General features: G+C 64.4%; 1 protein-coding gene across 2 annotated transcripts; it reads left to right on the top strand.

Moving 5' to 3' along the window:
• Positions 1–7,564: 7,564 nt before the first annotated feature.
• On the top strand, positions 7,565–27,161 carry SAMD11 (sterile alpha motif domain containing 11). 2 transcript variants are annotated; one of them, XM_065894991.1, is made up of 15 exons: positions 7,565–8,081; positions 9,180–9,271; positions 12,721–12,899; positions 14,508–14,558; positions 18,612–18,736; positions 21,785–21,874; positions 21,967–21,969; positions 22,052–22,186; positions 23,914–24,076; positions 25,031–25,146; positions 25,372–25,450; positions 25,539–26,035; positions 26,262–26,386; positions 26,690–26,800; positions 26,916–27,161. In XM_065894991.1, the coding sequence occupies exons 1-15, from the start codon at positions 7,565–7,567 to the stop codon at positions 27,159–27,161; spliced, it is 2,529 nt and encodes an 842-aa protein (XP_065751063.1). The 2 variants fall into 2 exon arrangements, with proteins under 2 accessions (XP_065751063.1, XP_065751065.1); XM_065894993.1 differs by lacking the exon at positions 21,967–21,969.
• The last annotated feature ends 427 nt before the right edge of the window (positions 27,162–27,588 follow it).

A 27,588-nucleotide genomic window follows, 5' to 3' on the forward strand; every position in this document is an offset into this window, starting at 1 on the left:
TTTTCAATCACCTGTCACATCTCTGAGGACTCAGGGGCTCAGGAACCCACACATTCCCACTGGATCTCAGACACAAAATTACGCAACTGCTGACATGGGGCAAATTCTCAGATTTTGACAGTGCCACCGAGTCCAGGCGAATGACCTGTCTGTTCTGGCAGGAGAGTCTGTTGGCATCTGCACGTACACAGAGCATCAAAAGTTGGGCTCCTCTGACCTGGCAGCGCAGGAGAACCCCACACTTGGAGATGCCTGCACTCCTCTATAGAGAGGTGCAAATACCTCAAACCAGCCCCAGCCCTGCCAACTGCCTCTTCTCCTCCCACTTCTCAGTGGCCTCTGAGCAGTCTTCCCAGTTCCCCAGTCTGCAAGCGGGAAGCCCCCAGTGCCAACCTGGAACTTTGTTAAGTGCCCTGGGAAAAGCGTCAGGTTGTGGCCTTGGACACAGGCATGGAGCTGCTGCCCTCCCATGTCTGTGGTAGGTCTGGTCTGGCCTCTGCACACGGGCTCCACTCAGGGTCTCAGCTAGTACCAAGCTGTGCCCTCCAGCCAACCCACTTCTGGGCACCGTGCATAATTCCAGGGGCGTGCGCATCCCAGGGCTGCCCGTTGTGACACCCCAGACATCAGCACAGAGGACTGGATGGCCTCGTGGAGAGCTCAGCAGGTCACACCCAAACGGCGCCCACAAAGACATCAAGGCGCCCCACAAGGATGTCACTGACTCAACCTGCCCTGGAGGGATAGGATCGTTGGCAATGGGAGTCCAAGACTTGGCCTTGGATGGGGTCCATCTAAGTCCGTGACCTCAGAAGGCCAGGCTGGGCCAGAGTTGTGAGGATAAACAGTAAAACTCACTGTCCACGTCAGCTTTCCTCTTCTGAAAATCCCTGACGGACAAATCAGTGCTGACAAAGTGACCGTTGGCCCTCCAGGTGACCCTGTGGGCGGGACTGTGTCCGAGAGACTCAGACCACCCACCCCTCCTCCTGCTGCAGGCAGGTGCAGAGCACAGATGGATGAGTTCCTAAAATATACAGCCAGCTGTACAGTGAAGCCCTGTAAACTGTTGCGGTGCAGCTGCGGTTTACGTGATGTTCCTCAACAGCCCTGGCCGCACTTAATGGCCGTGAGGTGGGCACCTGTGTGCGGGGGGGCCGGGGGGGCGGGGGTGATGTTCTGCGTTGTACACCCACGTGCATGGTCCCATTGTGTTGTGTGCCCGTGTGCACTTTGCCATTCTGTGTCACATGCTGCGTGTACCCAGGCCACACCGGGGCAAGGGCAAGTGCCCATGTGAGGAGCTCTACGTGTGTGCTGGGACCTGCACCTGGGCCGCTGCATCCCCCCATCTGTGTCAGGCTCTCCAGGGCTGCTTCGTTACAAGGAGCTCATTACCCAGGACAGAGTGGAGGCCGTTTCCAGGTAACCCTGGCTGTCTTTCTTTACTTCGAGGTCCCACTCTGCTTCCCCGTGCCTGAGTTCTGCCCTCGAAGGCCCCAGAGAACTTGCCACATGCTCATGACCCCTCCGCGTAGCACAGAGAAGGCACTTTGTGGGAGGAACATGGGGCCCGGAGGCCTCAGGTAGCCACAGCCTGTACCAGGGGTGTGGTGTCTCGGAGACCCCTCCAAGGTCTGCATCTGCTTCTTCACGCAGGAGCAGATGCAAGCCCTTGCGCACTGCTGCTGGGTGGGATCCATCATGGGGCCTCTGTGCCACCCCCAGGTCACCGGCAGGGACCTCGGAACAGACCACCACACCTGTCCCTGGACTCTGATCTCCCCCCTCAGTGTGGGCAACACCTGCCAACAATCAAGGGTGCCCACCCTGACCCCTGCCGGAGGGTCTCCCAGGCTCCAGAGTTTTCTCTCTTGCTCTGGTGAAGAGGATGCCTGTGGCCAACTTCTTAAGAAGCTTCTCGGACAGGAGGGTATTCAGAGTCCTGCCTGGGCAGAATCTCAGTGGGCAGGTGCTGGGGGAAGAGATGAGGCCAGGCTGGGCCGGGAGGGGCTGCGCTGGTGCGGTCCCTGCGGGCAGTCCTCAAACACTGACACGTGAGTGTGTCGGAGGACACACCAAAGCCCTGCTCGCAGGGAGCTCACATTTGGCAGGAAGTCCAACATATAAACGGTCACTGCTGGGCCAGCCTGGACTCCCTGCACAGCCTGGGAGCCTCTCAGAGCTGGGCCTGGGGGCAGTGACTTCCGCCCCCAACCAGCACCTCAGCTCCAGCTTCCCTCGGCCTCGAGGGTCCCTGCCTGGATGTCCTCTCTTCTCCAACTTGCACCAGCGGCCTGGCAGAGAGCCCGCCTGAGCTCACTCTTCCACAGCCCCTCCTGCTGCCCCCAGGGTCCCTGACTGGTGCCCTGTACTGAGGACAGCACGGTGGCGTCTCTGGGGGCCCTGGAGGACTCTATCCCTTCCCTTTGCTTGGCCGCACTTTAGGGGGGAGCCCTCCAGCTTCTGCATCCTGAGACCATTTATAGAGGAAGCATGTAGGGTATGCCGGGCCCCCTCACTGTACGGCCCAGGGACCCTGCAGCCACATTTCACCCTGACTGCTCTGCTCCAAGCCAAAGGGGACCCCACAGGTTTTGAGGCCCTCTCTCACTTTCAGATGGGGAAACCAAGGTCACGATAAGGGCAGAGGGGGCTATGTCACACAGTGGCCAGCCAGGAGGACCCAAGTCTCAGGCCACTGCAGGGTCTGCTCTCTCCACCGCCTACTTCAGCCTCCCCAGCACAGCTCACGCCCAGGCAGGGCCACAGCACCGAGCAGGCGGCCCTGAGGCAGAGCCTGCTCTCTGCCCCCCGTGATGCCAGTAAGGGGGTATTTTCACTCCTAGGGAGGGACCAGGCATGCAGAGCCAGTGGCAGCCAAGAGTCCCACCCATGTGAGCAGACAACAGCTTCCTCTGTGCTGACGTCAGTGTACCCAGTGCACCCCGTGGTGTGTCGAGCACATGTGTGTCACTGCTCGTGTCTGGGGTCACTGCATCTGTCTGAGAAGGTGTGTATATGTCAGCATGTGTAACATAGCCTGTGAGTATCATGGCATATGTAACCGACAATGTGTGCCCCGTGGGTGCCCCAAGTCTGGACACTAGGCCCCAACTCTTTGCTTCTGTAAATGGCGTAAGTTAAGGTCAGTGGACAGACCAGCCTCAGAAACACCTCATTTCCTGAGGGAGAGGTGGCATGGCCTGCAGCCAGCTCACAGTTGGCCAAAAGCAAGGCATGTCCCAGCAGGGCAGCCCGTCCTGTGTCTGACCTGGAGCCAAGAACAGACACATTCCTGGAGGCTCTGACCACTCTCGCAGGGGTGTCTGATGGAGCCCCAGCTAAAGTGCCACAAACCTCTGACCTCCCAGGCTAACCCTTCCTGGTGGAACAGTGCTACACACAAGACCCTTGCACCACACAAGCTGTCTTGGACATGACAACTCTATCGATCTGGCATTCACGCTGCAGGCCCGTGTGTCTATGTGTGTTTTGTGCACAGGTCTTGGTGGTGTCTTCAATCTTGGCTGCCGTGTTAAGTTAGCACACGCACTGTTTGTGCATGTTTGTGGCTAGGATGTCAGCATCTGTGCCTCTGCACCTGTCCTGTGCGAGCAGCTTTGGGAGCTGCTGTGCATGTGTGTGGGTGTGAGCACACGTGTGGGCTGCTGTCTGTGTGTTTTGAGAAGGCATGCATGTGTTGGTTGCCGTGGGTGCTGTGTGGGCATGTGTGTGTGCACTGTGCCCACACCTGTGGGGCCCCTGTGATCCGTCCCTGCATGCCTTCCTGTGTCTGGGCAGGCTGGGCAGGTCTCCGCCTGCGCACTCCCAGCCTTTCAGGCACCCGGGCTGAGAACAGGAAAACGGAGGCTGAGCGGGGCAGGCCCGGCCCTGCAACTGTGATCTCAGGGAAACACTGCTTTCCTCTGCATCTCTCTCTTCTTCCAACCTCACCTCTGGGTTTCTCTTCCTGGGGTTTTACACATCTGGTGCTCAATAATTGATTGATTGGTGAACGAATGGATGAGAAGGGGGCTCCAAGGGTGCGGTCTGGCGAGGAGGTAGGCGGGCACTCCAGGATGGGAGGGACCACCAGCTCTGGGCAGGCCGGGCAGCGCCAGAGGGGCGGTCAAGGCTGGCCGAGCCTGGCTGGGGGCAGCAGGGTCTGTGGGCCGCCCCCGTGCTCCCCGGGGACGTCTCGGGTCACCGTCTGCACCGCTGGCCGCGCCGCCCCGCGGGTTATTTATGACCCCCTCTCCCTCCCTGGCGGCGGCTGCGGCGGCGGCAGCGGCGGCGGCGGCGGCGGCGGCAGCCGGGGCGGCGGAGGGCCCCGCGCGGGGGGGACCGCGAGCAGCGATGGCGCCGCGGAGGCCGGCGGGCGGCCAGGGGCGGAGCTCCGCCGGCCGGAGGAGGGGCTGCAGCCACCGACCCGACCTGTGTTCTCCGCGGGGCCGCCGGGCCTGAGGGCCAAGCAGCGGTGATCCCAGCGCCAAAATTCTGTCCCTCTTCCCTCTGGTTCCAGTCTGCGGAGTACAGGGGAACGTGCGGGCTCAGGCGCCAGACCTGGACAGGCGGGAGGAAGTGAGCAGATGCTCCTGCGAAGAGTATAATGTCCAGGGTGAGGATGCCTGGTCCCGTCAGCGTGGGAACGTCACTCTGAGCCCCGTGGGCAGAGGGCTCTATTTCCCAAGAACAGGGGGAAACGTGGGGGGTGGGGTGAACTGCCCTGATCAGCCAAGACCCCGACAGCCCCTGGAGGGAGGTCTCCTTGGAGTCAGGGAGCGGCCCTAGAAGGAGAGAGCGTCCTGCAGAGACCTTTGGGCCCAGTCACGGTCTTTTCAGGAGGGAACCCTGGTCCTCCAAAGAGGGCTGGAGCCAGATGGTGGCGTGGAGGTTAGGCTGGGTGAGCTAGGTGAGCCACCACACCTTGCCAGCTGGACCCCTCCCCTGAAAGCCAGAGTTGGGGCCCCCCATGGCACTCCTTAACCATTGTGGGCCAGTGTGTGATGAAAGAGGCCAGGGGTGAGTGAGGGGTGGTCCAGCAGAAGGGACGGGAGGCCCCCCTCCTCAGGCTCAGGACAGAGGAAAGGCCTGGCCTGACAGCTGCCTGGTATCTTCTCACATCTAGAGATGTGCTTTGCCAACCTCCCCTCCCCAAACCGCAGTGTGAAGGTCAGGGGTTTGGAGGCCGAAGGCTCAACAGACAGGTGCAGGCAAACATTAGAAGAGATGGGTGGAGGCTGTCTTTTGGCAGCAGGGTCAGGGCTGTGGCCAAGCAGTGGGCACACAGGCCCACTTGGCCTCCAGCTGAGCCCTGATGGCCTCTCCACACTGAGCTATGACCACAGATTAACAAGAAGACTCCTCCACGGGCCTTGGCTCTCAGGTGAGGACAGCCTCCTGCATCCATTTGACATCGCACCTGAGAGCAAGACACAGGCTACAGAGGCTGGGTGTGGGGGGAGCTCCCTAGCTCTCACTCCTGGGGTCAGGTATGTGCAGGTGTCCAGGTTACAGAGAGGGCAATGGGGCCAAGGGTGGTGAAGTAAGGAGGGGTCACTCACATTCACACCCATCTTCCCACCTGCCCCTTAAGCTCCCACAGACAGAGATACAAGGAGTAAAGGGGCAGAGTGTCCCAGACACATGCCTGGTCTGAGCCCAGACCTCACTCCCCAGGTTGGTCTTGGGGCTGTCTGGTACCTTAGCTGAGGATGAGGTGGGCAGCACGCATTAGCACACGAAAGCAGCGTGGTCTCCGGCAGTCGGCCACATGCCCAGGTGGTGCTGGCGTCTGGTGGGAGGGGCTGAGGGGGATTGTTCCCTCACTCCCAGCCCCTCCCTTGCAGAAGGTGCGAGCACTCCTATGACCCAGCTCAGCAGCCCCCCGACCCCCCCCCACCCCACCCCACCCCGCCCAAGCCTGGTCAGGAAGATGCCCACATGGGTGCCCTACCAGGTGCATCTCAGAGGGGCACGGGCAGGGGTCTGGGAGCTGGGTTGGGATCAGAGGCTACTCTCTAGCTTGTCCAAAATGGCACACCAGAGAAATACAAGGTCTCGCCAGCTACTATCAAAACCACTGAGGTTCTCAGTTTCTCTTCCTAGTTATCCCACTGCGAGGCCACCATGCTGACCTGCAGGGAGGTGTGGGTTGATCCCAGGGGACAGCTGCCCTCATACCAGGCCTAGACCAAGGCTGACCTCTCCCCCGAAGGCACGGAGGTGGACATGGATGCGTAGGTCCCTCGTCCCCAGACTTGCACGTGGCAAGGAGCAGCAGTGTTCTCCGGTGCACAGCCCCCCACTCAGCTGCCCCTCCCCCTCCCCACGTGCCCCACCCCTAACCCAGATTGGATCTAGCCCACTTTCTTGCCCCACCCTATGGCTCAGATACTGTTTGCCGTGGAGGCAGACAGCCTGGATTTGAAACGTCAGTACAGTTACTTGGCCTCTTCGTATCTCACCTTCCTCATCTGTAAAATGGGGATAATAAAGGAAAACTCGTGTTGGGATCATCAGGTGAACTAAGGTGTGTGAAGTGTATGGTGAGGGGGCAATGGTTGATGGAACTGTTATCGTTGTTATTCACACACCACGAACCCTCCCCAACACCTTTGCCGAGGCCACACAGCGCACACCCTGTAGAGCAGAGGAGACTACCCATGCCCTCCCCACTGATGCCCACCACCTACCCAGAGCTGCCGGCTCACACACACCCCCGCCAGGCAAGCGGCGATTCCGATTCCGGTTCCGCTCCTTCGCAAGGAGCCAGAGTCCAGGACTCCGGCTGGGGCGCCCAAACAGTGACTCCCTCAGCACCTGGCGCGGTCCATGCGCGCCGCCTCTCGCCGGCATCCGTCCCCCGCACCACCCCATCCCCCAACACACACACCAGTCTCCTTTCCTCCTGTTCTCTCCCGCTCGGGAATAGGGCAGAGGGTGCAGCCGGGACCCGTCGGGTCTCCCGCGTGAGCCCAGTCGGCCGTCACGCACCCCCTGCTGGAGCCCGTGCCGCCCGCCCGCCGCGCCGGGGCCGTTTAAATGGGCCAAGTTGTGGCGGCGGCGGCGGCGGCGGCGCGAGTCTCCCAAGTCCCCGCCAGGCGGGCGCGCTCTGGAGTACGCGGGTGCGCGGCTGGGACGGCGGGGCGGGGGCCTGGGACCCTCCGGCGGGGCGGGGCACGCGGCCGGAGGCTCCACACCTCCTCACTGCCCGGCTCGGCCCGGCGGGCGCAGCAGCAAACCGGGCGCGGGGCCGCCCCAGGGGGCGCGGGCGCAGGTGGCCCAGCGCCCTGTGGAGCCCCAGGGTCCTGGAGCTGCGGCGCTGGGCGGGTCGATCGGGGATCGATACAGCTCCGGCAGCACCATGTCTCAGGCCGCAGAGGCCCCGCCAGCCGGCCGGGCAGCGGTCCGAGGTGGCCCGGCTGGGGCGCAGTAGCGGCGAGGACGGGTGCGCGGCCAGGAGCCTCCCAGGCCCCCGCCCTCGAGACCCAACTCCAGCCCGGGCCGGAACTAGTTGGGCCGGCTGCGGAGAGCCAGGCTGCAGGACCACCCGCCCACCATGCCGGCGGTCAAGAAGGAGCTACCCGGCCGCGAAGACCTCGCCCTGGCTCTGGCCACCTTCCACCCGACCCTGGCCGCGCTGCCACTGCCGCCGCTGCCCGGCTACCTGGCGCCACTGCCCGCCGCGGCCGCCCTGCCCCCGGCTGCCTCGCTACCAGCCGCGACCGCGGGCTACGAGGCGCTCTTGCCCCCGCCTCTCCGCGCCCCGCGCGCCTACCTGAGCCTGCACGAGGCCGCCCCGCACCTCCACCTGCCCAGAGACCCTCTGGCCCTCGAGCGCTTCTCGGCCACTGCGGCCGCGGCACCGGATTTCCAGCCGCTGCTGGACAACGGCGAGCCGTGCATCGAGGTGGAGTGCGGCGCCAACCGCGCGCTGCTCTACGTGCGCAAACTCTGCCAGGGCAGCAAGGGTCCGTCCATCCGCCACCGCGGCGAGTGGCTCACACCCAACGAGTTCCAGTTCGTCAGCGGCCGCGAGACGGCCAAGGACTGGAAGCGCAGCATCCGCCACAAAGGTGCGGCCGCCGTGGGGGCGCGGGCCTCTCCGGTCCCTCCCCTCTGCTCCCCGAGGACCCGTGGGTCCGGACCCCCCTCGTCCTGACACCTGGGAGACTCCATCTCTGCCTAGAGAGGGCGCTGCGACTCCGGGGCCACCGCAGAGACGCCCCCTTCCCCCAAGCACGGTCGCCTTGGTGGACCCGGGCAGAGCGCCCTCGGCCTCCGCGGTCCCCGCAGCGCTGGCCGCACGAGCCGGCGGCTCCTTCCGTCCGGAAGGTCTTTGCGGGATTCCTGGGCCTGAGGCTCACGGGGAAGTTTACGGGAACTCGGGAGAGCGGGCGGGAGGCCGACTGGGCGGGGCACTCCCCTGCGGGGTCGAGGAGCCACCGGTTCTGGCGGGAGTGGAGGGGCACACGTGAGGCGGCCGGGAGCGGACGCGCGCTGGTAAAGCGAACGGCAAGGTGCAGGGGTGGCGCAGGCAGGTGGGGGGCGCGGGGGCGCGCGTCGGAGCGGGAGCGCGCGCGGAGCCGAGCGGCGGCGGGGCTGGGAGCAGCCGCTTGGGCTCCCGCAGGAGTCTGGCTCCGAGGGCGCGACGTGCGGGCGCCAGAGCGGGCATGCGGTGGGGGAGGCGGGGTGAGCGCCAGGCCGGGGGTAGAGGGTGGTTAGAAAGTTAGGGGCCCGGTCACGCTCGTCGACTTTGGGGCTCACGGCTCCACGAGGTCAAGCGCAGTCCCGGGTCCGGACCGCGCCGCTCACCTGCGCCGGGCCCGACCCTTCTCCGCCCGTCTCCGGGTTCCGGAGGACCGGCTTGGAGAGCGTGGAGCGCGGGAGGAGTGGCGCAGGGGGAGGGGGGAAGGCCGCCCTCCGTCAAGGGGGGGGCGCTCACCAGATCTTGAGTTTCTGAGCTCTGCAGATCCCCGCGGCGTCCGCGAGGGTAGGGTGAGCCGCGAGACCTGGCGGAGGGTTCGGAAGTTGGACGGAGGCGGGTGTTCATAGTCGTGGTGGGAGGGAACCTGGCCTTGACCCTGACAGCGCCCCGGAAGCGTGCCCGCGTGCCCGGCCCCACCTGTGCCCGCCCCGCTCCCTCACTGGTCCTGCCTCGGCTCTCCTCGCAGGGAAAAGTCTGAAGACGCTTATGTCCAAGGGGATCCTGCAGGTGCATCCTCCGATCTGCGACTGTCCAGGCTGTCGAATATCCTCCCCGGTGGTGAGATGCGGGAGAAAAGTTGGGGCTTCGGGGTCTTGTTTCTCCGCTGCGGAGCTTGTGCCTGTATTTTCTAGGATCAGTCCTAACTTCAGCCCTGCCGATGGGCAGGAGGGAGCCCCCAGGGACTAACAGAGGAGATGACTTTGGGTGGGAATCCCGGGGCACCAGAGCCCTCGCCCCCTTGATGCAGGGCAGGGTCCTGCCTATCCTGGAACCTCTCCTTGGGAGTCTGGGAGCTGCTTCTCCTGAGGTCCTGGGGACAGCCCCACGGTGTGAAGGATTCCTCCCTGGATAGTGTCACTTGACTGGGGCTTGGGGACTTTGCCTTGTCACAGGTCGGGAGGGGGTCACCATGTCAGCTGGCCCAGCCTGGGAGAGGGGCCGGTCCTAAGGGAATGCTTGTTCTGGGATGTGACAGTGTGACAGTGTCGGCTGGCCTGGATGTACATTCTGGGGTGGCCACAGGCTTGGATGTGAGTGACGTGCATCTCTGGGTGCCCAGGGCTGGAGCCCTACAGGGCAAGGTCCTAGATGTCCAGGAGTGTCCGGGGATACAACCCAGCTTGGGGCACAGGAGGTGCAGTGTGGGCCTTGGGTGTCAAGAGAACTGCAGCTGGGAGCTGGTGTGGGGCCTCCAACCCAGTGTAGACGTCTCTTGACCCCTCACTAGCCTAGGGGAGCAAGAGAGACGGGGCCTGTGCCTGCCCCTGAAGCACTGCCTTCCCCATCGCATGCCCTCCAGGCAGCAGTGGTTGGAGGGTGAACCTGAAAATGAAATTTCTCCTTGAGGGGGACAGTTCGAGCCCCTGGGGGAGAGCCCATTAGGGCCATGGCTCCTGGCACCACTCAGTAGCCCCGCTGCCAGGAAGGCCTGAGAGGACCCTGCAGGCCGCCCTCAGCTTGTTTACTTTGGACTGGCGGTAGGGTGGGGGAGGGGATGTCCTGGATTCCTCGTGGGCCCTGGGGGTGGGCAAGCTAGGAAGCCACATGCAGTCCTGTAAAGACACACAAGTTGGGCAGGGGAAGAGGACGCAGCTGAACCTCCCCACGTGCCCACCCAACACACTGTCTGGCATGAGCTCGCCATACTCACAGGCATGCCCGCCCACAGAGCCCCCCAGACAGAGCATGTACAGAGGCAGCCCACCTTTGCCCGCTGCCACCATACCTGCCTGGGGCAGGAGGCTGAGCTCTCGGTCCCCTTCTCAAGCAGCTGGTGCCCAAGAGGACACCCTCCAGGCTGGTCTGGGTTTTCTGCCCGGGTGAGAGGAGCCCTGCCTCTCCCATCATCCCCTTTTGAAGGTCTCCCGTAGGAGGGGGGTGGGCAGGTGGCCTGAGCACAGCATCAGCCCCCTCTAGGACATTGCTTGGCAGAGCTGCCTGCCTGTCAGGGGCTCCCAGGTCCCTGCCCTGCATGAGGGATGGCTCAGACCTGGGCCTGCCTCTTCTGAGCCCGGTCCCTCCCAGGCCCATCCCTGCACCCCTCCCTTAGGAAGGAAGCAGTCTCATGGACCCCCTTGTCTTTCCAGGCCCCACCTCTTCCACAGAGAGACTGTTTTCCCCTACTCCCCGTGGCCAGGTCCACAGGTATGTGCACACCGCACGGTCACAGAATATGGGTGTGCACGCGGTGCAGGGCTCACGCAGCCGTCTCCACAGACCCACCCTCGCTGTCTGAGGAGCCAGTGCTTGGCTGGGGCAGGGGCTTAGCACCCAGTTCTTAAATTTGTGTGCTGAGCAGGGGTGAGCAGCTGAGGTCTCTGGTGTGCGTGGGAGGCGTGTGTGTTCCCTGTCCTTGGCCAGGGTCAGCAGGGCTGCCCATCCTGGCCCCCCACCCTGGGGCCATCCCAGGCCACCCTAGCTGGTCTGGCCGCACCCCAAGTGGCAGCCTTACTGCTCTGTTTCCCTCTCCTCTTCCTTGTCCCACAGATGAGAAGCAGAGAGACATGCATTTACTTTTTCCTTAAGAGAACAGTTTAATTAAAGCGGAAAGGCAGGAGAGGAGGTCTTTTGCCTGGGCTGCAGCAGGCTAGAGAAGGGCAGAGCCGAGGGGGCTTTGCAGCTGGGCACACTCCTGACAGGCCAGGGCTGTTGGGAACCCTCCCCCGAGAGCCTGGCCTGAAGAGGCTCGGGGCCCAGATGGGCAGTCACCACCCCCCACCCCGCCTCGCCAGAGCTCTGCTGTCGCTGGTGTAGCACCGAGCCAAGGCCAGGCCCCCTCGTCTTGCAGGCCTACCCCGGCTCCTTCCCCCCGCCGACGCCACCCATCCCCAGCACTGCCCAGTCCATCTTGCTGAGTGTGTGCTGCAGAGCCGACCATGGGGGGGCCTCCTGGGTAGATGTGTGAGGGCAGGTGCGGCAGAGACTGTGGCTCCCAGAGCCTGGCAGGGGCACTGCCCAAATCTGGGGCTGGGGCGGGTCGTGTGGAGGTGAGGGTGGTCTGGGTCTGAAGAGAACCTTTCCTCTGGAGGGTAGCACTGTGGTGGCTGCACACCGCTGCCCTTCAGATCCAGGGCGACGCTGTGTGGGGAGGGGCGAGAGCCCCCTGGACACCTTCTTCCCCAAGCTCCTGCGTGTGTCCTGCGTGTGGCGGGGACACGTTGTCCTAGCAACAGGAGGGCGGGGTCCTAGGAGGCCCCGGTCACTGAAAAGATGAAAGAGAATTAGGTAAGCCCCAGGCCCCTGCCACCTCCCTGAACCAGTCACCTGTTATTAAATAAGAAAGAGCCCCCTGCCCACCAGACAATAGGAGCTTTTCTTGCGCGGGCTCTGAGCGCCTCTGGGGGGGCCCTGCGCGTGTGCCCCTGCTCCCTGCTCACGTGGCGGTCGCAGGACCGGGACAGGTGCGCCTCATTGAAAAACTCGGAATCTTTTAGTTCCTAACCCAGGGGGCAGAGCCCCCCCCCCCCAGGGCCCGTGGGACAAAGGGTCTCAGCTGCCAGGTGACCTGTGAACCAAAGGCCTGCAATTTGCCAGGGGTCAGCTTCAGCTCCCCCTGAGCTGGGCTCCATTTGGCACTAATCAGAAAGCAGGCTTGGCATGGGTGGGGGGTTCACGCAGAGTGTGAGGGGGGTTGCCAGGCAGACATGCAGGCAGAGGTAACTGCACGTTGAACAGTGACAGGACCCACAGCGTCCCGCGGGTACTCGCGGCCCCTCGGCGCTCCCTGGAGCTGGGAAAGCCGTGCTGGTCTCCAGCAGGCGAGTGCCTGTGGAGGGGCCTGGGCCGAGTGTGGAGCCCTGACAAAGCACTGCCACACCCCAGCCCCCCAGGGTGGAGTGGAAGGCAGTCTCTTCAGGGGTTCCTGGTGGAGGCCTTGCCCCCCGCTCTTGTCTTGGCCTCTGGCCGGTTGTGACGGTCCTGGAGGCTGGAGGTCCCTCTGCTGTAGGCACCCAGGAAGCTGAGTGACCCGGTTTGTCCTAACCTTCCTCTCCCCACTCCCTGTCCAGAACCGGGGGCGGCTGGCAGACAAGAGGACAGTTGCCTTGCCCCCTGACCGTGTCCTGAAGAAGGAGCTGACCCCCAGCTTCTCAGCCAGTGGTGACAGTGACAGGAGTGGCCCGGCCTGTGGGCAGCGGCTGGGCTTGAAGCAGGAGGACGACCCGCATGTCCGTATCATGAAAAGAAGGTGCTTCAAGGGCCAGGGTGGGAGGGCACACGGGCTCTGGCAGGGTGGGGACATCAGAACTGGGGTCTCCAGGCAGCTGAAGGCCACATCAGGCTTCGGGTGGGGGGCCGTTGCCCTGGGGATAGGGCCCCAGTTTAGCTTGCTGTGTCTCCGTGGACGCTGATAGCTGCCACGGCTGAAACAGAACCTGGACCCCCCGGGGACATGCCGCAGGATGGCTGCGAGCCCACCTTGCCCCCGCCTGGGGGCCGAGTGTCGGGCCAGGACTCAGTGGCATCGCCGGGGAGCAGGCACCACCAGTGGTCACGGCCAGAGCAGGCCACGGAGGGTAGTTGGCCAGGAGGCCCGGAGCCACTGGGTGTGAGGAAGGAAGGCGTCTCTAGGAGGAAGGTCTGGTGGCACCGCAGCCAGGCGGGGAAAGGGGAGCTGGGCGGGCCCCACGCTCGCTCTCACCAGAGGGGCTGATCCCCCCGGCTCCTACTGTCCCTCCCAGGCTTGGGGCCACCCTTCCTTACCTCCCACCTTCTCCCCTCCTGACAGAGGCCCCTCCCTCTGTCCACGCACCCCTTTTTCCATCCTTCCATCCATCTGTCCGTCCATCATCTGTCTGTCCAGCGTGTCTTGTGCATCCCCAGAATTTTAGGCCCTTTCTCTTCCTGCTTGGTCTTTTTTTTTTTTTTGCGATACGCGGGCCTCTCACTGTTGTGGCCTCTCCCGCTGCGGAGCACAGGCTCCGGACGCGCAGGCTCAGTAGTTGTGGCTCACAGGCCCAGCCGCTCCGTGGCACGTGGGATCCTCCCGGACGGGGGCACGAACCCGTGTCCCCTGTATCGGCAGGTGGACTCTCAACCACCGCGCCACCAGGGAAGCCCCTTTCTTGGTCTTTTAACATGTTCCAATTTCTCCTACCCTAACCCTAACCGTCCGGGCCACCCGAGACACACATCCCCCGCCAGCCCCCACTCCTACCCGTGGTAAGGTAAAGCACCACGTGGGCCTTCTACTGCCCTCCATCAGCCCGAGGGCCTTTTCAGGGGTGCTGCTGGGATGAGAGCGTGGGCATAGGGCAGAGCTGCTTCCTTTCTTGCCCTTGCCTGCCTCCGCTGCGTGACGGTCGCTTTCAGGAGGCAGGTTGGCAGCAGCCGGGACCCAGGGGCCACCACTGGAGCCGACAGTGGCCATGGGGCTCATTCCCTGCCCGGAGCAGCTCTAGCAACTAGGAAGTTGGGTTCAGTCACATGAGTGACACGAGTGACACGTGCAGAGGAAGCCACAGCCCCACCCCCAGCACAGCATGGGGGCTGCTCTGGTTCCACTGCAACAAGAAGGCGAGACTCGGGCTCTCAATTCTGCCCTTCCCAATTCCTCTGTCTGGTGAGGCCAGGAGCTGGCTTCTGTCCCGTGGGCCTGTCCTCGCGGCAGCCGCCAGCCTGTTGAGGGTGCTCTGAGCCAGCCCAGTTCCCTTGAGGCTGGCGCTCCAGGGCAGACACAGGGTGTGTCACACAGACACACACACACACACACACACACACACACACACACACACGTCCTGCTGTCCCCGAGCCGAGTCCTGGAGGCCACACTGACCCTCTGCTTCTCTCTTTGCAGAGTCCACACCCACTGGGATGTGAACATCTCCTTCCGAGAGACGTCCTGCAGGTAGGGCCGGGCCGGGGCCAGGCTGCCCCCACATGCTGTGCATGCGCAGGACAGAGTCTTCTTGCTCCATGTCCCCTGGGTCTGCTTCTAAGTCTCTCCAGCCTCCCTCCCCTCCTCCTCTCCTTAGTCCGTCGTCTGTCTGTTGACTTGTGCCTAGGCTGTGACAGCAGCACGGCTGTGGGTGCTGGACTGCCCAACCCTGAAGCCAAAGTGCGCTCCCCCTAGCACATTGAAGCCCATCTGCCCAGAGCTAAGGCCATGACCAGCCCCTCCCACCCTCCCAGAGAACCACTGGGATGTGAGAATGGTGATGTGTGAGTGGGGTTTTGAAGGATGCATAGGAGTTCACTAGGGAAAGGGGATGTCTGCAAAGACATGGAGGAGGGAGGGAAGGGGATGTGAGAAGGGAGGAGGGGAAGCTGGTAGGCCTGGCTCAGCTGGATGCTAAAGGGCCTTAGATGCTGGGACTGTTGGCATTGTCGTTCAGGCAGTGGGGAGCCACTGAAAGTTCTTGAGCAGGGGAGTAACCAGTGTATGTTTTGACAAGGTCCTGCTGGAGGCCTCGCCCAGCAGGTTGGGGGTTTGCTCCAGTCCATGGTGATCCAGGCATGGTGGAAGCAGAGAGGCTGAGGGGGCTGCCAATCCAAGATGTAGTAAGGAGATAAAAATGAGGGAACCTGATGAGGAGGTTGGGGGGTGTTGGGGAGACCCAAGTCCCCCGTTTCAAAAGGGCAGGGGTGGACAGTCTGTGGGCAGAGCCCAGGCTGTGGTGCCTGTGGTGTCTGCTCAGTGGGGTCAAGTCTTGGTCCAGCGCTTCCAGGGAAGGCACAGGAAGGACCCAACCGAGCAGGCAGTGGACGTTCAGCACTGAGTGGCCCCACTTGCTGCCTGGCTTTGTGCCAGATGTGTTATTTATTTATTTATTTTTGCGTTGGGTCTTCGTTGCTGCGCGCAGGCTTTCTCTAGTTGTGGCGAGCGGGGACTACTCTTTGTTGCGGTGCATGGGTTTCTCATTGTGGTGGCTTCTCGTTGCAGAGCACGGGCTCTAGGCACGCGGGCTTCAGTAGTTGTGGCTCGCGGGCTCTAGAGCGCAGGCTCAGTAGTTGTGGCGCACGGGCTCAGTTGCTCCGCGGCATGTGGAATCTTCCCGGACCAGGGCTCGAACCCGTGTCCCCTGCGTTGGCAGGCGGATTCTTAACCACTGTGCCACCAGGGAAGTCCCGGATGTGTTATTATTTACATTTCTGAGAAGGTCTGGGTCCTGGAGCCCAATTACAATGGAAACGTCTTTAACTTATCTCCACCTCATCTTGAAGTTGTCCACTCAACTGATCGTTTTTATGAACCGTCATGAACATTGACGACGTTTTATGAGCCTTTTACTTGGGAAGCTACATGATACATTTGTCAGCGAAGCCTGTAGGGAAATCCCAGGCTGCTCCTCCGCTGCCTGTAGCCCCCTGCTCACCCTACCTGGCCATGGGATGTGGGAGAGGGCCCAGGTGTCCAGACGCAGGGAGCCCCTAGCAAGAGGCCAGGCCCCAGTGTGAGGGTGCTCCTTCGGCCTGGCACAGGCGCTCAGAGCAGCTGGGCTGATTTTCTGGACTTTACCAGAGGGGAGACTGAGGGGCTCAGCCAAGAGGACTTACAGCCCATCTGGCCCCCCCCCCGCCGCCAGTCCCCCACTGCACACCCCAGCGTCTGGCCAGGGAGGGCTGGGCAAGCACACGGCCCAGCAGCCTCACACTGCCCCCACCCCGGCTCTGTCTTTGTCTCTTCCTGGCTCCTTTTGGCCCTGTCCATGTGTCTTTCTGTCTCTAATCTGCTGTCTGTACTTCAGGCTCTGTCCATCTGTTTGTCTGCTGTTGCCATCCTTTCTGTCGGTCCAGTAGCGCCTGTCCATGTCTGTCTGTCCACCTCCGTCTGTCTGGTCATCTGACTTCATCCATCGATCTTCATCTGTCTGTCTGTCCATCGGTTCCATCCGTCGGTCCATTCGTCCCCGTCCCTCTGTCTGCGTGACTGCAGTGAACCACCTGCCTGGTTGGAGCTCCCCATTAGGCCCCCTGCATCCTGGGCAGCAGGCAGGAGATGTGGCCCCTGCCCTCCCGAGGCCCCTGAGCTGGCCCGGAGGTGGACAAGGGCTGGACAGTACAGCAGGCACTGGAGGAACCCGAGGGCCCCTCACGGGGAGACGGGGTCTGAGGGTTCACACGTATTCAGGCTGGCGTGTACAAAATTTCCTAGCTGTTCTTTATATAAAGCCTGGCGTGAACGACACCAGGCTTTATGTAAAGTGAATGACGGAGTGACCACACAGGTTTCCTGGGGCCCATGGGGCAGACCCCCAAGGCAGGGAGCAGGGGTTTGGTGGGTGGACTGTGGCCTGTTTCCCACTAGGCTTCACCTCCCTAGGGCTGCAGCACCTCCAGTGCCTGAATGACCAACGAGTGAAAGCACTGCTGGCCACGGTGGTGGTGAGGGGGGCAGACCCAGTCCCTGCGTGGGGCTCTCGGCTGAGGACTCATGGGGAGCAAGCTGATGGGGCCTGACCCTACTCCTCAGTCTCTGGGGAGTTGGTCCCCCTCCTGCAGGAGTCCTAGGGACACCAGAAGGGGGTCCCCTCAAGGGAGAGCTCCATGGCGGCAGCAGCCTCGCCACTAGGCACCCGCTGCCCCTCCCTGGTGCTGAGGACAGCACTTCTCTCTTCCACCCCCCCACCCCGCCCCCGCATTGATGAGGATGATAGAGGGGGTGAGAATTGCTGCCAATTAATCCCATAAAGTACTTATTCCCACCCCACCTGCCCTCTTGTTTGCATGGCGGGGGCCTTCTCGCCTCCAGGGAAAGGGGGTTGGGGGTGGGAGAGAGCCTGCGTCAGGGTCTCTCAGAGGCTCTAGAGCCCAGCCCTGGATGCTTCGGAGCTGAAACTGATCTGCTTAGGGGCCAGCTCTGGATTAGCGTGCTCCAGCCACCCAGGCTGGGGGGAGGGGTGCTGGGGGCTATTTAATGAGGTTTAGGGTTGGTTCCCAGGTCACTCAGTGGAGGCCCCCCTTGCAGTGGCCCAGACAGGAGGCTGCTCCGTTACAGGTGGGGTGGGGAGCGAGGGTGCTGGGGAGGGAGCGCTGGCGAGTCACAGGGTGGGCTGGGGAGCGAGGGTGCTGGGGAGGGAGCGCTGGCGAGTCACAGGGTGGGCTGGGGAGCGAGGGTGCTGGGGAGGGAGCGCTGGGGTGTCACAGGGCGGGCTGGGGTCCGTCCCTGCTCCTCTTCTATGGTATCCCAACTTCCTGCCACTCCTGGCTGCATCTGCAAGGTGGCGAGTGGCCCTTCCCTGTGCTAAGGGAGATGCTCTCAGAGCCCCAAGAGCAAACGGGTTGGGGGACCATTCCCTCCCTCTTTTCTCTGGGGTTCTGTGATACAGGCATTGAGCTCTTTTGACAGTAAGAGAAATGAGGGAACAAAGTTAAATTTGTGTTCATCCCAGGGTTCTTGGCGGGGAACCCTGGAGAGAACAGAGTGTCCTGAGCACGGGCACACCGGGGACCGCGGTGCGCGTCTGTCTGTGTGTGTCTGCAGGCCTGGGTGAGTGTGCGTGCGCCCATGTGTGTCCCTGGACGCGCGCACACCTCATTGGCTGCAGACTTTGCTCTCAACCTCGGTTTCCTTATTTGAAAAAATCGAGAGTCCGTGGGGTGACTGCAAGTTTAGCACGTACACAGGAGTGAGTGCTGGGCCCCTCTGGCAGCCTACACCCCAGGAGCAGGCCCCCCCGAGGCAGGAGGCAGGGACACCGTGGCCGGTCTCTGGAGAGAGCACTGCAGGACAGGGCCCGCCCTGCACTCCAGACAGACCCTCCCTGGGAGCAGCAGTGGGGTCTGAGGGCAAGGCCTCCACGTCCAGCAGACACTCGGCAGGAGCTGGTGGGCCCAGGTGGCGCCTGCGTGGGTCAGGGTGAGAGCCCACACCCACCAGGGAATGGAGATACTCACAGCGCTTACACGCGAGCTCAGTCAGGAGCCCCACCGGGTCTCACCCCCGTCTGCTTCGCTGCAGCCAGGACAGCGACCTTCCCACCCTCATACCCAGCCTGCGTCGCAGCCGCCACCTCGTCATGCCCGAGCATCAGAGCCGCTGTGAATTCCAGAGAGGCGGCGTGGAGGTCGGCCTGGGAGCCGCAGGTGAGGGGCCAGGGCAGTGCCGGCAGCGGGTGGGGTGGCGGGGGACGAGGACGGGGCTGCCGGAGCCAAGGCAGCTCAGCGAGAGCACGGCCGCCCCACGGCCCTCCCTGCGTCTCTGCCCGTCGGCTCTGGGTGCCGCCACCGCCCCCAGCAGCCTTGGCGGGCAGCCAGGGAGGCCAGCGGAGGCGGCGGGAGGGGGCGAGGCCGGCTGTCCCCCGGGGCTCTGTGTGATGGTAATTGTGTTAATCCCGGCCAGCCGTGCAGACAGAAGGCGGAGGCGGTGGCTCCACCGTGGCTGCTGCTGCAGGGGGCTTGGAGCGGCGGAGGCCCCAGGGGCAGCGGAAGGCAGGACAGTCAGGGAGGGCAGGCCTCACGGAGGCTCCGAGGTGCACACCTGGGAGTGGCTCCCAGATGGGCAGGGACACGCTCTGCACGCACGGAGTACCCACCGACCCCACAGAGCGAGGGGCCCCGAGAGGGAAGGGGGCCGCGCCCTGAGAGAGGGGGGGCTGGGGCCTGGACCTCTGCAGGGGTGGGGCAGGAGGGTGCTGGCCCAGGAGCTCTGTCCCTGAGGAGGGGCGGCTCTTGGTGACAGCAGGAGCTCAGAGGGAGGGACAACTTGGGGACCCACGAGGCACCACTGCAGAGAGTGGGCGGCATGGCTGAGCTGGGGCTGAAGGTGTGGGGGGGTTGCTGAGAGGAGGTGGCAGGGGTCCCTTGCTGCCCTATGGACCAGGGCAAACCCGGGAAGTTCCCAGCAGTGGCTGCAGCTCTCAGGAAGGCTGGGCAGGGGATGGTCCACCGTCCTGGGACACCTGAGTACCCCCATCAGGGCCTCCAGGTGTGCCTGTGCCTAGGTAGGCCTCTGGGGGAGTGCTGCTTCTGGAGCCGCGTTGGGGGCGGAGCAGGCGGCTGATAAAATCGAATTGCCCCATCAATCTGGGGAGCCTCCGGAGCCCCACAGTGGTTGAGATATTCTGAGCCGCCAGGCCCCCTGCTGCCTGCACACGTGGAGTCCTCCCCATGGTGCGTGGCCTGAGTGCGCGTGTGCGCCCCGGACCCGGCCAGAGGCCTGGGTATCCACTCACGCCCGTGTGACACGCGTGTGTCAGGGTGCCCTCACTCTTTGTGCTCAGGTGCAGGGCCCGCATATGAGCACTTCGGGGGTCCCACGTGGTCTGCATGAGGCACCACGTGTGTCCAGGTTTCGCCCGAGCCCTGCCCTCCTCTCGGGACTCCACTTCTCAGCGGCTCCCACGTCCTGCGGCCGGCCCCTGGGTGGAGGCCTTCGCCCGCCTTCACCTCCTCGGCCCCAGCAGCACGTGTCAGTCCTGTTCTTACCCAGGTGGGAAGGGTCAGGAGGAAAGGGCTTGGGGCGGCCCTGCAGACCTCTGGCGACCGTGTGTGTGTCTGCTTCTGGCTGCCCCGGGTGTGCCTGTGAGTAGATGTGGCCTCATGAGGGCCTGGTGAGCCCCAGACCCCCACGGCAGGAGCCCCCTGCGGCCATGGGCCTGGTTCTCACTGTGGGTCCCCCCCCCACCACAGTCAGGTGCTCCCCAGCACCTCTCCCAGGCAGAGAGGAGCCCCACCCCCAGCGTGGAAAATGGGAAACAGATCACAGGGAGGTGGGAGCCCTGGGTCGTTCTCTGGGTCCAGGAGGCGTGCGTACAGGGTGGGGTTCGGGCAGCAGGTGTGGACCCAGCCCAGACCCACCTTCCCGCCTGGCACAGCTGGACACTGCAGCCCTGCTGGCCCTGCTGGCCGGAGACCCTTTGGCTTCCCGAGGGGCCTTGTGCAGGTTGAGCACCCCCCCACCCATCCTGCTAGGTCACTGAGGTAGGAACCTTCGTCTGGGCGGTCCCTCTTCCCTCCCGGGGCAAGGCCTGGGGCTAGGCCCCTGGGCCCTGGCCAGTGGCAGGAGGTAGCCGAGATCAATAAGTTATTAGCACCATTCTGTCAGCTGTAAAGTGCAGATTGATCTGTGCGCACTTCCCCACCTGATAAAAATGACAGATTAAAGGAATAAGGAGAAGGAATTAGACTCTGGAGCTGACGGCCGGGCTTCTCGGGAGCTCCCCTTGCCAAGGTGTCACGGCGGGCCCCTCACCCACCCAGAGCCCCGTGAGGATGGAGAGGGGGCCAGGAGCACGGGGTCTGGACGGGAGGCCAGCTCTGTGGTGGGTTAGGGTAGGTAACTGTGGTGGGTCCAGGAGACCGAGCCGATTGCTGAGCTGTTCCGCAGAGACCTCCCAGGCCTTGGGCTCGGGAGGGAGCCTGGCGTCTGGGTGCAGGGGCTGGGATGGATGAGTATGGTTTGGATGTGGGACCTGAGAGAGGACTTCAGGATGGGGGGGGGGGGCTGGGGCGGGGCCTGGGCCACGTGAGGGGCTGTACGCAGTGGGCGAGGCTGCTTGGTGCCCTTGGGGGCTTAGCCCAGCCGGGCAGGTGGGCATGTGTGTGACAGGCCAGGCCAGGGTGGTGGCTCGGGCTTTCTGGGGGCAGTGAGGGATGTGGCCTGGGGGCAGGGGCCCAGGAAGAATGGGTGTGGCAGGTGTGCCGGGGTCTGTGGCCTCTAGGAAGAGCTTTGGGTACCCTGGCACGGGACCCTGCACTGCCAGTCCTCACCCGTACCCTAGGAGGAGAGGTTGGTTCCCAGTCAAATCAGGGTGCTGAGGAAGGCTCCTTACCCTGCAGAGGAGACTAGTCTGGCTGGTGCGGGCAGCATGGCACCTGTGGGGTCCCGAGTTGCTACCTGAGGCCGTAGCTGTGGATCTCCCATCGTATCTATGCACACACAGTCCAGAGCCCAGGGTCTGGACCGTCCCAGGCCCTCGCCCTGTCCCAGCCCCGCACGAGGGACCCCAGGCTGGGCACGGCTTTAACCTGGCCAGGACCCACAGGCACCCCTGAGGAATGAGGGGTGTGGTTACAGGCTGAGCTGGAGCTGGGCTGGGACTGAGGCCGGTATTGGGGTGGGCCTGAGCTGTTCCCGCCCTGGCCCCTTCGAGCCCTGAGAGGCAGGGCGGGGTTCACTCTGCCCTCCCCCAGGTGACCTGTTGGGCAAGAGGCTGGGCCGCTCCCCCCACATCAGCGGTGACTGCCCTTCGGAGAAGAAGGCCCGAAGCAAGTCCCCTCAAGGTGTGAGCCCGACCCCCGGGGGGTGGAGGCACAGGCACTGGAGAGGAAGGGGGACAGCCCGGACCCTCTGCAGGGCAGGGTCAGCACAGCAGCAGGTTCTAAGAGGGGAGCCCCTGCCTCTCCCCCTCGGCTGTATCTGAAGGGGAAGACCCCCTCTCCTGTGCTTGCCCAACACAGAGGGTCCATTGCTTCCGGAACTAGGGCCCGGCATGGCCCCCGAGGACCATTACCGCCGGCTGGTATCCGCCCTGAGTGAGGCCGGCACCTTTGAGGACCCTCAGCGTCTCTACCACCTGGGCCTCCCCGGCCACGGTATGTAGCCCCTCCCCAGCATGAGAGCCCACACGTGCACTGGACTCTCCCTGTCCCCAGAGGTCTCTGCTCACCCTGCAAAGAGGCCCTGGGGTCTCTGGCTGCTGACACCAAGGCTGGGATTGGATGCAGGTCTTTTGGCCCCTCAAACCTCGAAAGCCCTTGTAGGTGGGCAACGAGGCCCACCTCCTCCTCCCTCTGCCCAAGCAGCCGCTTGTTTGGGTGGATCTGGGGGAGTCCCCCCCCAACAGGTCTCCCACAGACTCTCCCAACTGGGCCTCGAATGGCCACTGTCACTTCACAGATGAGGAAGCTAAGTCTCGGGAGCCCACACGAGAGTGGGAGGTGGGGGTTTCCCCAGGCCCAGCGCACGCAGGGCCCTGTGGCCCCTGGTCTGGACGGCTCCGTCTGGCGAGTGCCAGGCCCCTCCTCGGGGAGGCCAAGAGCGGGGCAGCAGTCAGCCCCTGAACATCCACTGTGGACGTCCGTCCAGAAGCAGGATGGGCGACGGTTCAGGTTTGGCCGCCCGGCCTTCACCAGTGCTCAGAAGGCGCTCCAGCCAGAGGTGCCATGCCCATCCCACCCAGCTCCCAGATGGGACGCTTGGAAGCCCCCCTGCCACCGCGAGGGCACAGTCCGGCACCCTGTCCAGCTGCACCCGAGCTTTGCAGACCCCAGTCCGGGGGCTGGGGCCGGGGGCTTGCCTTTTCTGGCTGGAACTGGGTGAGAAGGTGCTGGGAAAACGGGCCGGATTTCCTCTCCTTACACAGGCACTGTCCCCCAGGGCAGTCAGGCACCGAGAGCCTGAATAATTCACCAAATGTTAATAATTTAAAAATCTTCCTTTTTAATTGCTTTCCCTGCCCTGCCTGGGGCCGGCTCCGCCGGCCTGCGCGGGGAGGGGCGATGGCCGCGGGGAGCGGCGCGGAGTCGGGCTGTCAATCAGGCCCCCGCCCGCCGCCCCCGCCCGGAGCCGACGGTAAATAACCCAGGCCGCGGGCGGGCGGGGGCGCGGGGCCCTGCCGGGATCGGGATCGATGCGGGCGGCCGCGCCGGCTGGGCTCTGCGGCCTGGCACCCGGCCCCGGGCAGGACCCACCTCCGCTTTTCGGGTAATTAATTTATAAACAGACGGTGGCGGCGGAGCCTGCACAGTGGCGGGGGGGCTGCGGGGGGGGGGAACTGTGAGGTCCGGCCCTGAGCTGGACGGAGGGCCAGGGGTGGGGAGCAGAGTGCGTAGACCGCACAGTGGGCCCGGGTGTTACCTAGGAGGGGGTTGGAGACCCGCCCCAACTGTTGGACAGGTCCCACTGCCCTCGCTCTGGGGCCTTTGCACGACCCCTCCCCTCACGGGCCCTGCAGCCTTGCTCTCGGCAGTCTCAACTCTGGTTCCTGCACCACCAGACTCCCCTGCGTGAGACCTTTCCCTCTCTCCATCCCAACCACTTTCCTGTTCCTGACATCCCCATATTCCTTACAAATGCCCACCTGGCCCCCCTCCCAAGACCGGTGGGTGCCACCAGCGGGCCTTGCGCTGGGATGTCTGGTGTCGGCCCTGCCCCATGGCCTTCTGCTCGTCTTTCTGTCCCGGTGACGAACCAGCAGGGTCGGTGGGAGAATGTGCTCCGGGTCTGCGCGTCCTTGGCCAGTGTACTACAGGGTGTGGGGGACGTGAGGGCCTGGTGGGGGCTGGCCTCTGGGTCACTGCTGCTGCCGCCCCCTCCTCAGATCTCCTGAGGGTCCGGCAGGAGGTGGCAGCGGCAGCCGCGAGGAGCCCCAGCGGCCTGGAAGTCCACCTGCCCTCATCCACAGCAGGTCAGCGTCGGAAGCAGGGCCTGGCTCAGCACCGAGACGTCACCGCCCCAGCTGGCGCCCCGTCCTTCTCAGAGAGGTATGGGGTGCCTGCATTTCAGAGAGACCCCTACACTCCCTGTGCTTGTTTCGGGGCTACAGAGCTGCGGTTGGCAGACCTATCACCTGGTTTCTGCATGTGAGGTCTACAGCCCGCACTTCCCCTTCGCCGCTGTACAGCCGCAGGGTCCTGAGTGAACCGGGCACTGTGCTCGGGCCTCGGTTGGTGGCAGCCGGGCAGAGGCCCAGAACACTTCTGGGGTAGAATGTGTGGGGGTGACCATCTCTCTGGGTGGGGTGTGTTTCCACGGAACAGCTGTGGGGCCCGCTGAATCCAGGTGCCTCTGAGACAGCTGAGGGCTTTGCTCCCCCAACAGGTAGGTGAGGGGGCTTGAGGCAGCGGAGGGGGGTGCAGTGCGAGGTCTGGGAACCCCGAAGTCGGAGGAGAGCTGGGGGGGAGAGCCCCCCAGCAGTACCGATTCAGACACCGGAGCCGCTGGCTGCACAGGCGAGGCCTCCGGGGCTTGTAGGGGCCGGGAGACCCCAGGAGGGGGCTGGGGCGGAAGGACTTCGGAGGCTCCCCGCCCCTCCCGCCGGGAGGCCGCCCTCGCGCCCGCGCCCGCGCCCGCGAGTTTCTGGCTGCAGCCGCCGCCTCCTGGACCGCGGCTAATTGCGCCGCGTCTGCGCAGGGTCGGCTAGGGGCACGGGCCGCGGGGGCGGGGGCCCCAGCGCGGTAATTACCGCCACAGTCGCCGCCGCCCGCCGGGCCAGCGCCTCCGCGCCGCCGCCGAGATTAATTGGCGCCGCCAGCGGGGGCGGAGGCGACCCGAGCCGCGGCGGGCGCACGTCGACCGCCCGCAGGGCCGGCAATTAGCAGAGGCGGCCGGAGCTGGGGGCCGCGGGGGCGGGGGGCGGCAGTTCCGGGAAGAAGGGGGCGCGCGGGGAGGGGGCCCGAGGCTGCGGCGCGCGCGGCTCACCACCCTGCTGTCCACAGGGAGTTGTCGCAGCCGCCCCCCTTGCTGTCGCCCCAGAATGCCCCCCACATCGCTCTGGGCCCCCACCTCAGGCCCCCCTTTTTGGGGGTGCCCTCGGCCCTGTGCCAGACCCCAGGTGAGGAGTAGGCTGGTGCGCGATTCTGTGCCCCGGAGGTTGGGGGGTGGGGTGGGGCTGTTGGTGCGGGGCCATCCGGGTTCGTCTGTCACAGACCGCGTGCCCATCAGTGCTCCCGGCGAACCCGCCCCTTCCCCTATGGAAGCCAAGGACAGACCAGGGCGGGCTTGGGTGGCCCTGGACCACTCGGCCACCCGGCCTCGTGGTCTGTCCCCTTCCCACCAGGCTACGGCTTCCTGCCCCCTGCCCAGGCGGAGATGCTCGCCCGGCAGCAGGAGCTCCTGCGGAAGCAGAACCTGGCCCGGTAGGTGCTTCAGCCGGGGGTGGGGCGGCGGGGCGGGAAGTGTCACTGCCGAGCTGGCTGATACTCTGCGGTCTGTCTCCACGGCCAGGCTGGAGATGTCGGCAGAGCTGCTGCGCCAGAAGGAGCTGGAGAGCGCGCACCGGCCGCAGCTGCTGGCACCCGAGGCCGCCCTGCGCCCACCCGACGGTGCCGAGGAGCTGCAGCGGCGCGGGGCTATGCTAGTGCTGAGACACAGCTCTGCGCCCCTGCTGGCCCTGCCTCCCCAGGGACCCCCGGGCCCTGGTCCTCCCACCCCGCCCCAGGAGCCTGCCCGCCGAGCTCCTCAGAAGGGGGGCCCCAGCCCTGCCTCAGCCCGGCCCAGTGAGCCCAAGGAGACCACAGGGGCTGGGCTCTGGGCACAAGACGGCTCTGAAGATGAGCCCCCCAAGGACTCAGACGGAGAGGACCCCGAGATGGTGGCTGCTGGGGGCCAGGGCCCAACTGGAGGGGCCAGCTCTGAGGGGAAGGGGCTTGCCTCAGGGTCCATGCTGCCCCCTCCACTGCCCCTGGGCTTGCCCTACACGGTCAGCCCCTACTTCCACACAGGTGGGCACCCCTGCCATGCCTTTAGATCCCTCCATGGGGTGGAAGGAGACCCAGTCCCCCATCCCCCACCCAGGGTCTCAGGGAGGGCGTCCACCGGGAGAAAGATCCCTTTCCGTCATCAGTCCAACATTTCTGAACAATTAGGGCGAACAAAGGTCAGCAGACAGGGGTGGGAGCATAGGAAAGAGCTGGCCAGAGTCCTAGTAACACTCTACCCCCAACCCAGGCGCCACGGGGGGCCTCTTCATGGATGGGGAGGGGGCCACAGCGCCCGAGGATGTCAGCAAGTGGACAGTGGACGACGTCTGCAGCTTTGTGGGCGGCCTGTCCGGCTGCGGAGAATATGCACCGGTGAGGGGCCCCGCCCAGGATGGTCTGAGCACCCCCGCTAGCGCTGCTTCCCACCCCAAGTTTCTCCTCAAAGACTGCGGGGGTGGGGTGTGCACCAGTGCCCCCAGTCAGTGCTTGCTGTCAGTGCTTCCGCCTCCAAGGTGGGACGCGTGCCTAACACACAGGAGACTTTCATCTGACGCTTTCTCCTGCAAGCTGCGCCAGCCGCTCCTCTTGGCTCTGCTTTCTCTGGAGAGCTTTGAGGCCACCCCAGGACACACAGCCCTGGCACTCGTGCCCTGACACTGTGCCCCCCACCCCCAGGTCTTCAGAGAACAGGGGATTGACGGGGAGACCCTGCCCCTGCTGACAGAGGAACATCTCCTGACCACCATGGGGCTGAAGCTGGGGCCTGCTCTCAAGATCCGGGCCCAGGTGAGCGCCTGCTGGGGGCAGTGGTCTCCAGACAACGGAGGGGCAGCACCGAGGCTCTGCGTGTGGCTACACAGTAGCAGCCCCGCAAGCCCCATCCAGGCCCGTCTCTCCACAGGTGGCCAAGCGCCTGGGCCGAGTCTTCTACATGGCCAGCTTCCCCGTGGCTCTGCCGCTGCAGCCGCCAACGCTGCGGGTTCCCGAGAGGGAGCTCAACTCGGGGGAGCAGCCCCTGTCCCCAGCACCGGCCGCCTCGCCCTATGGGGGCGCGCAGCCCCCTGCCAGCCGAGCCTCACCCAAGCAGGAGAACGGAACCGTGGCTCTGCTCCCAGGGCCCGCGGACCCCTCCCAGCCTCTGTGCTGAGCTGGTGTCAGACCCCCCATCTTTCACTGCCGGCTGCTCCCCAGCAAAGGCCCCCAACCCCACAGCTTATCCTCCTTTCGGTTTTGGATGCAAAAACACAATTTTTAAAATGAAAACACATGATTTAAGAGGAAAAGAATGAGTTTCCAAAGACTCTCTGGGGGGTGCCTGCAGGGCCCGGTGCAGACCGCGTGGGGACTGAACCCAGGCCCGGGGCGGGGGCGCTGCACGCTGGGTGGCTGCGGACAAAGCAGAGATGGAGAAGGCGCAGGCGCACCCCAGGCCCTGCGGCGTCGGCCGTGCGCACGGCATGACTGTGTGCCAACGCCGGGCAGAGCCCCACTCCAGGTTGGCACCTTCGCGGGGTAGGTGCGTCTCACCCGCCACCATAAGCTGCGGCAGGAGGCCAGCCCCACGGTGGTTTACG

Source organism: Phocoena phocoena, chromosome 1 (genome assembly GCF_963924675.1).
Source record: "Phocoena phocoena chromosome 1, mPhoPho1.1, whole genome shotgun sequence".
Lineage (NCBI taxonomy): Eukaryota > Metazoa > Chordata > Mammalia > Artiodactyla > Phocoenidae > Phocoena > Phocoena phocoena.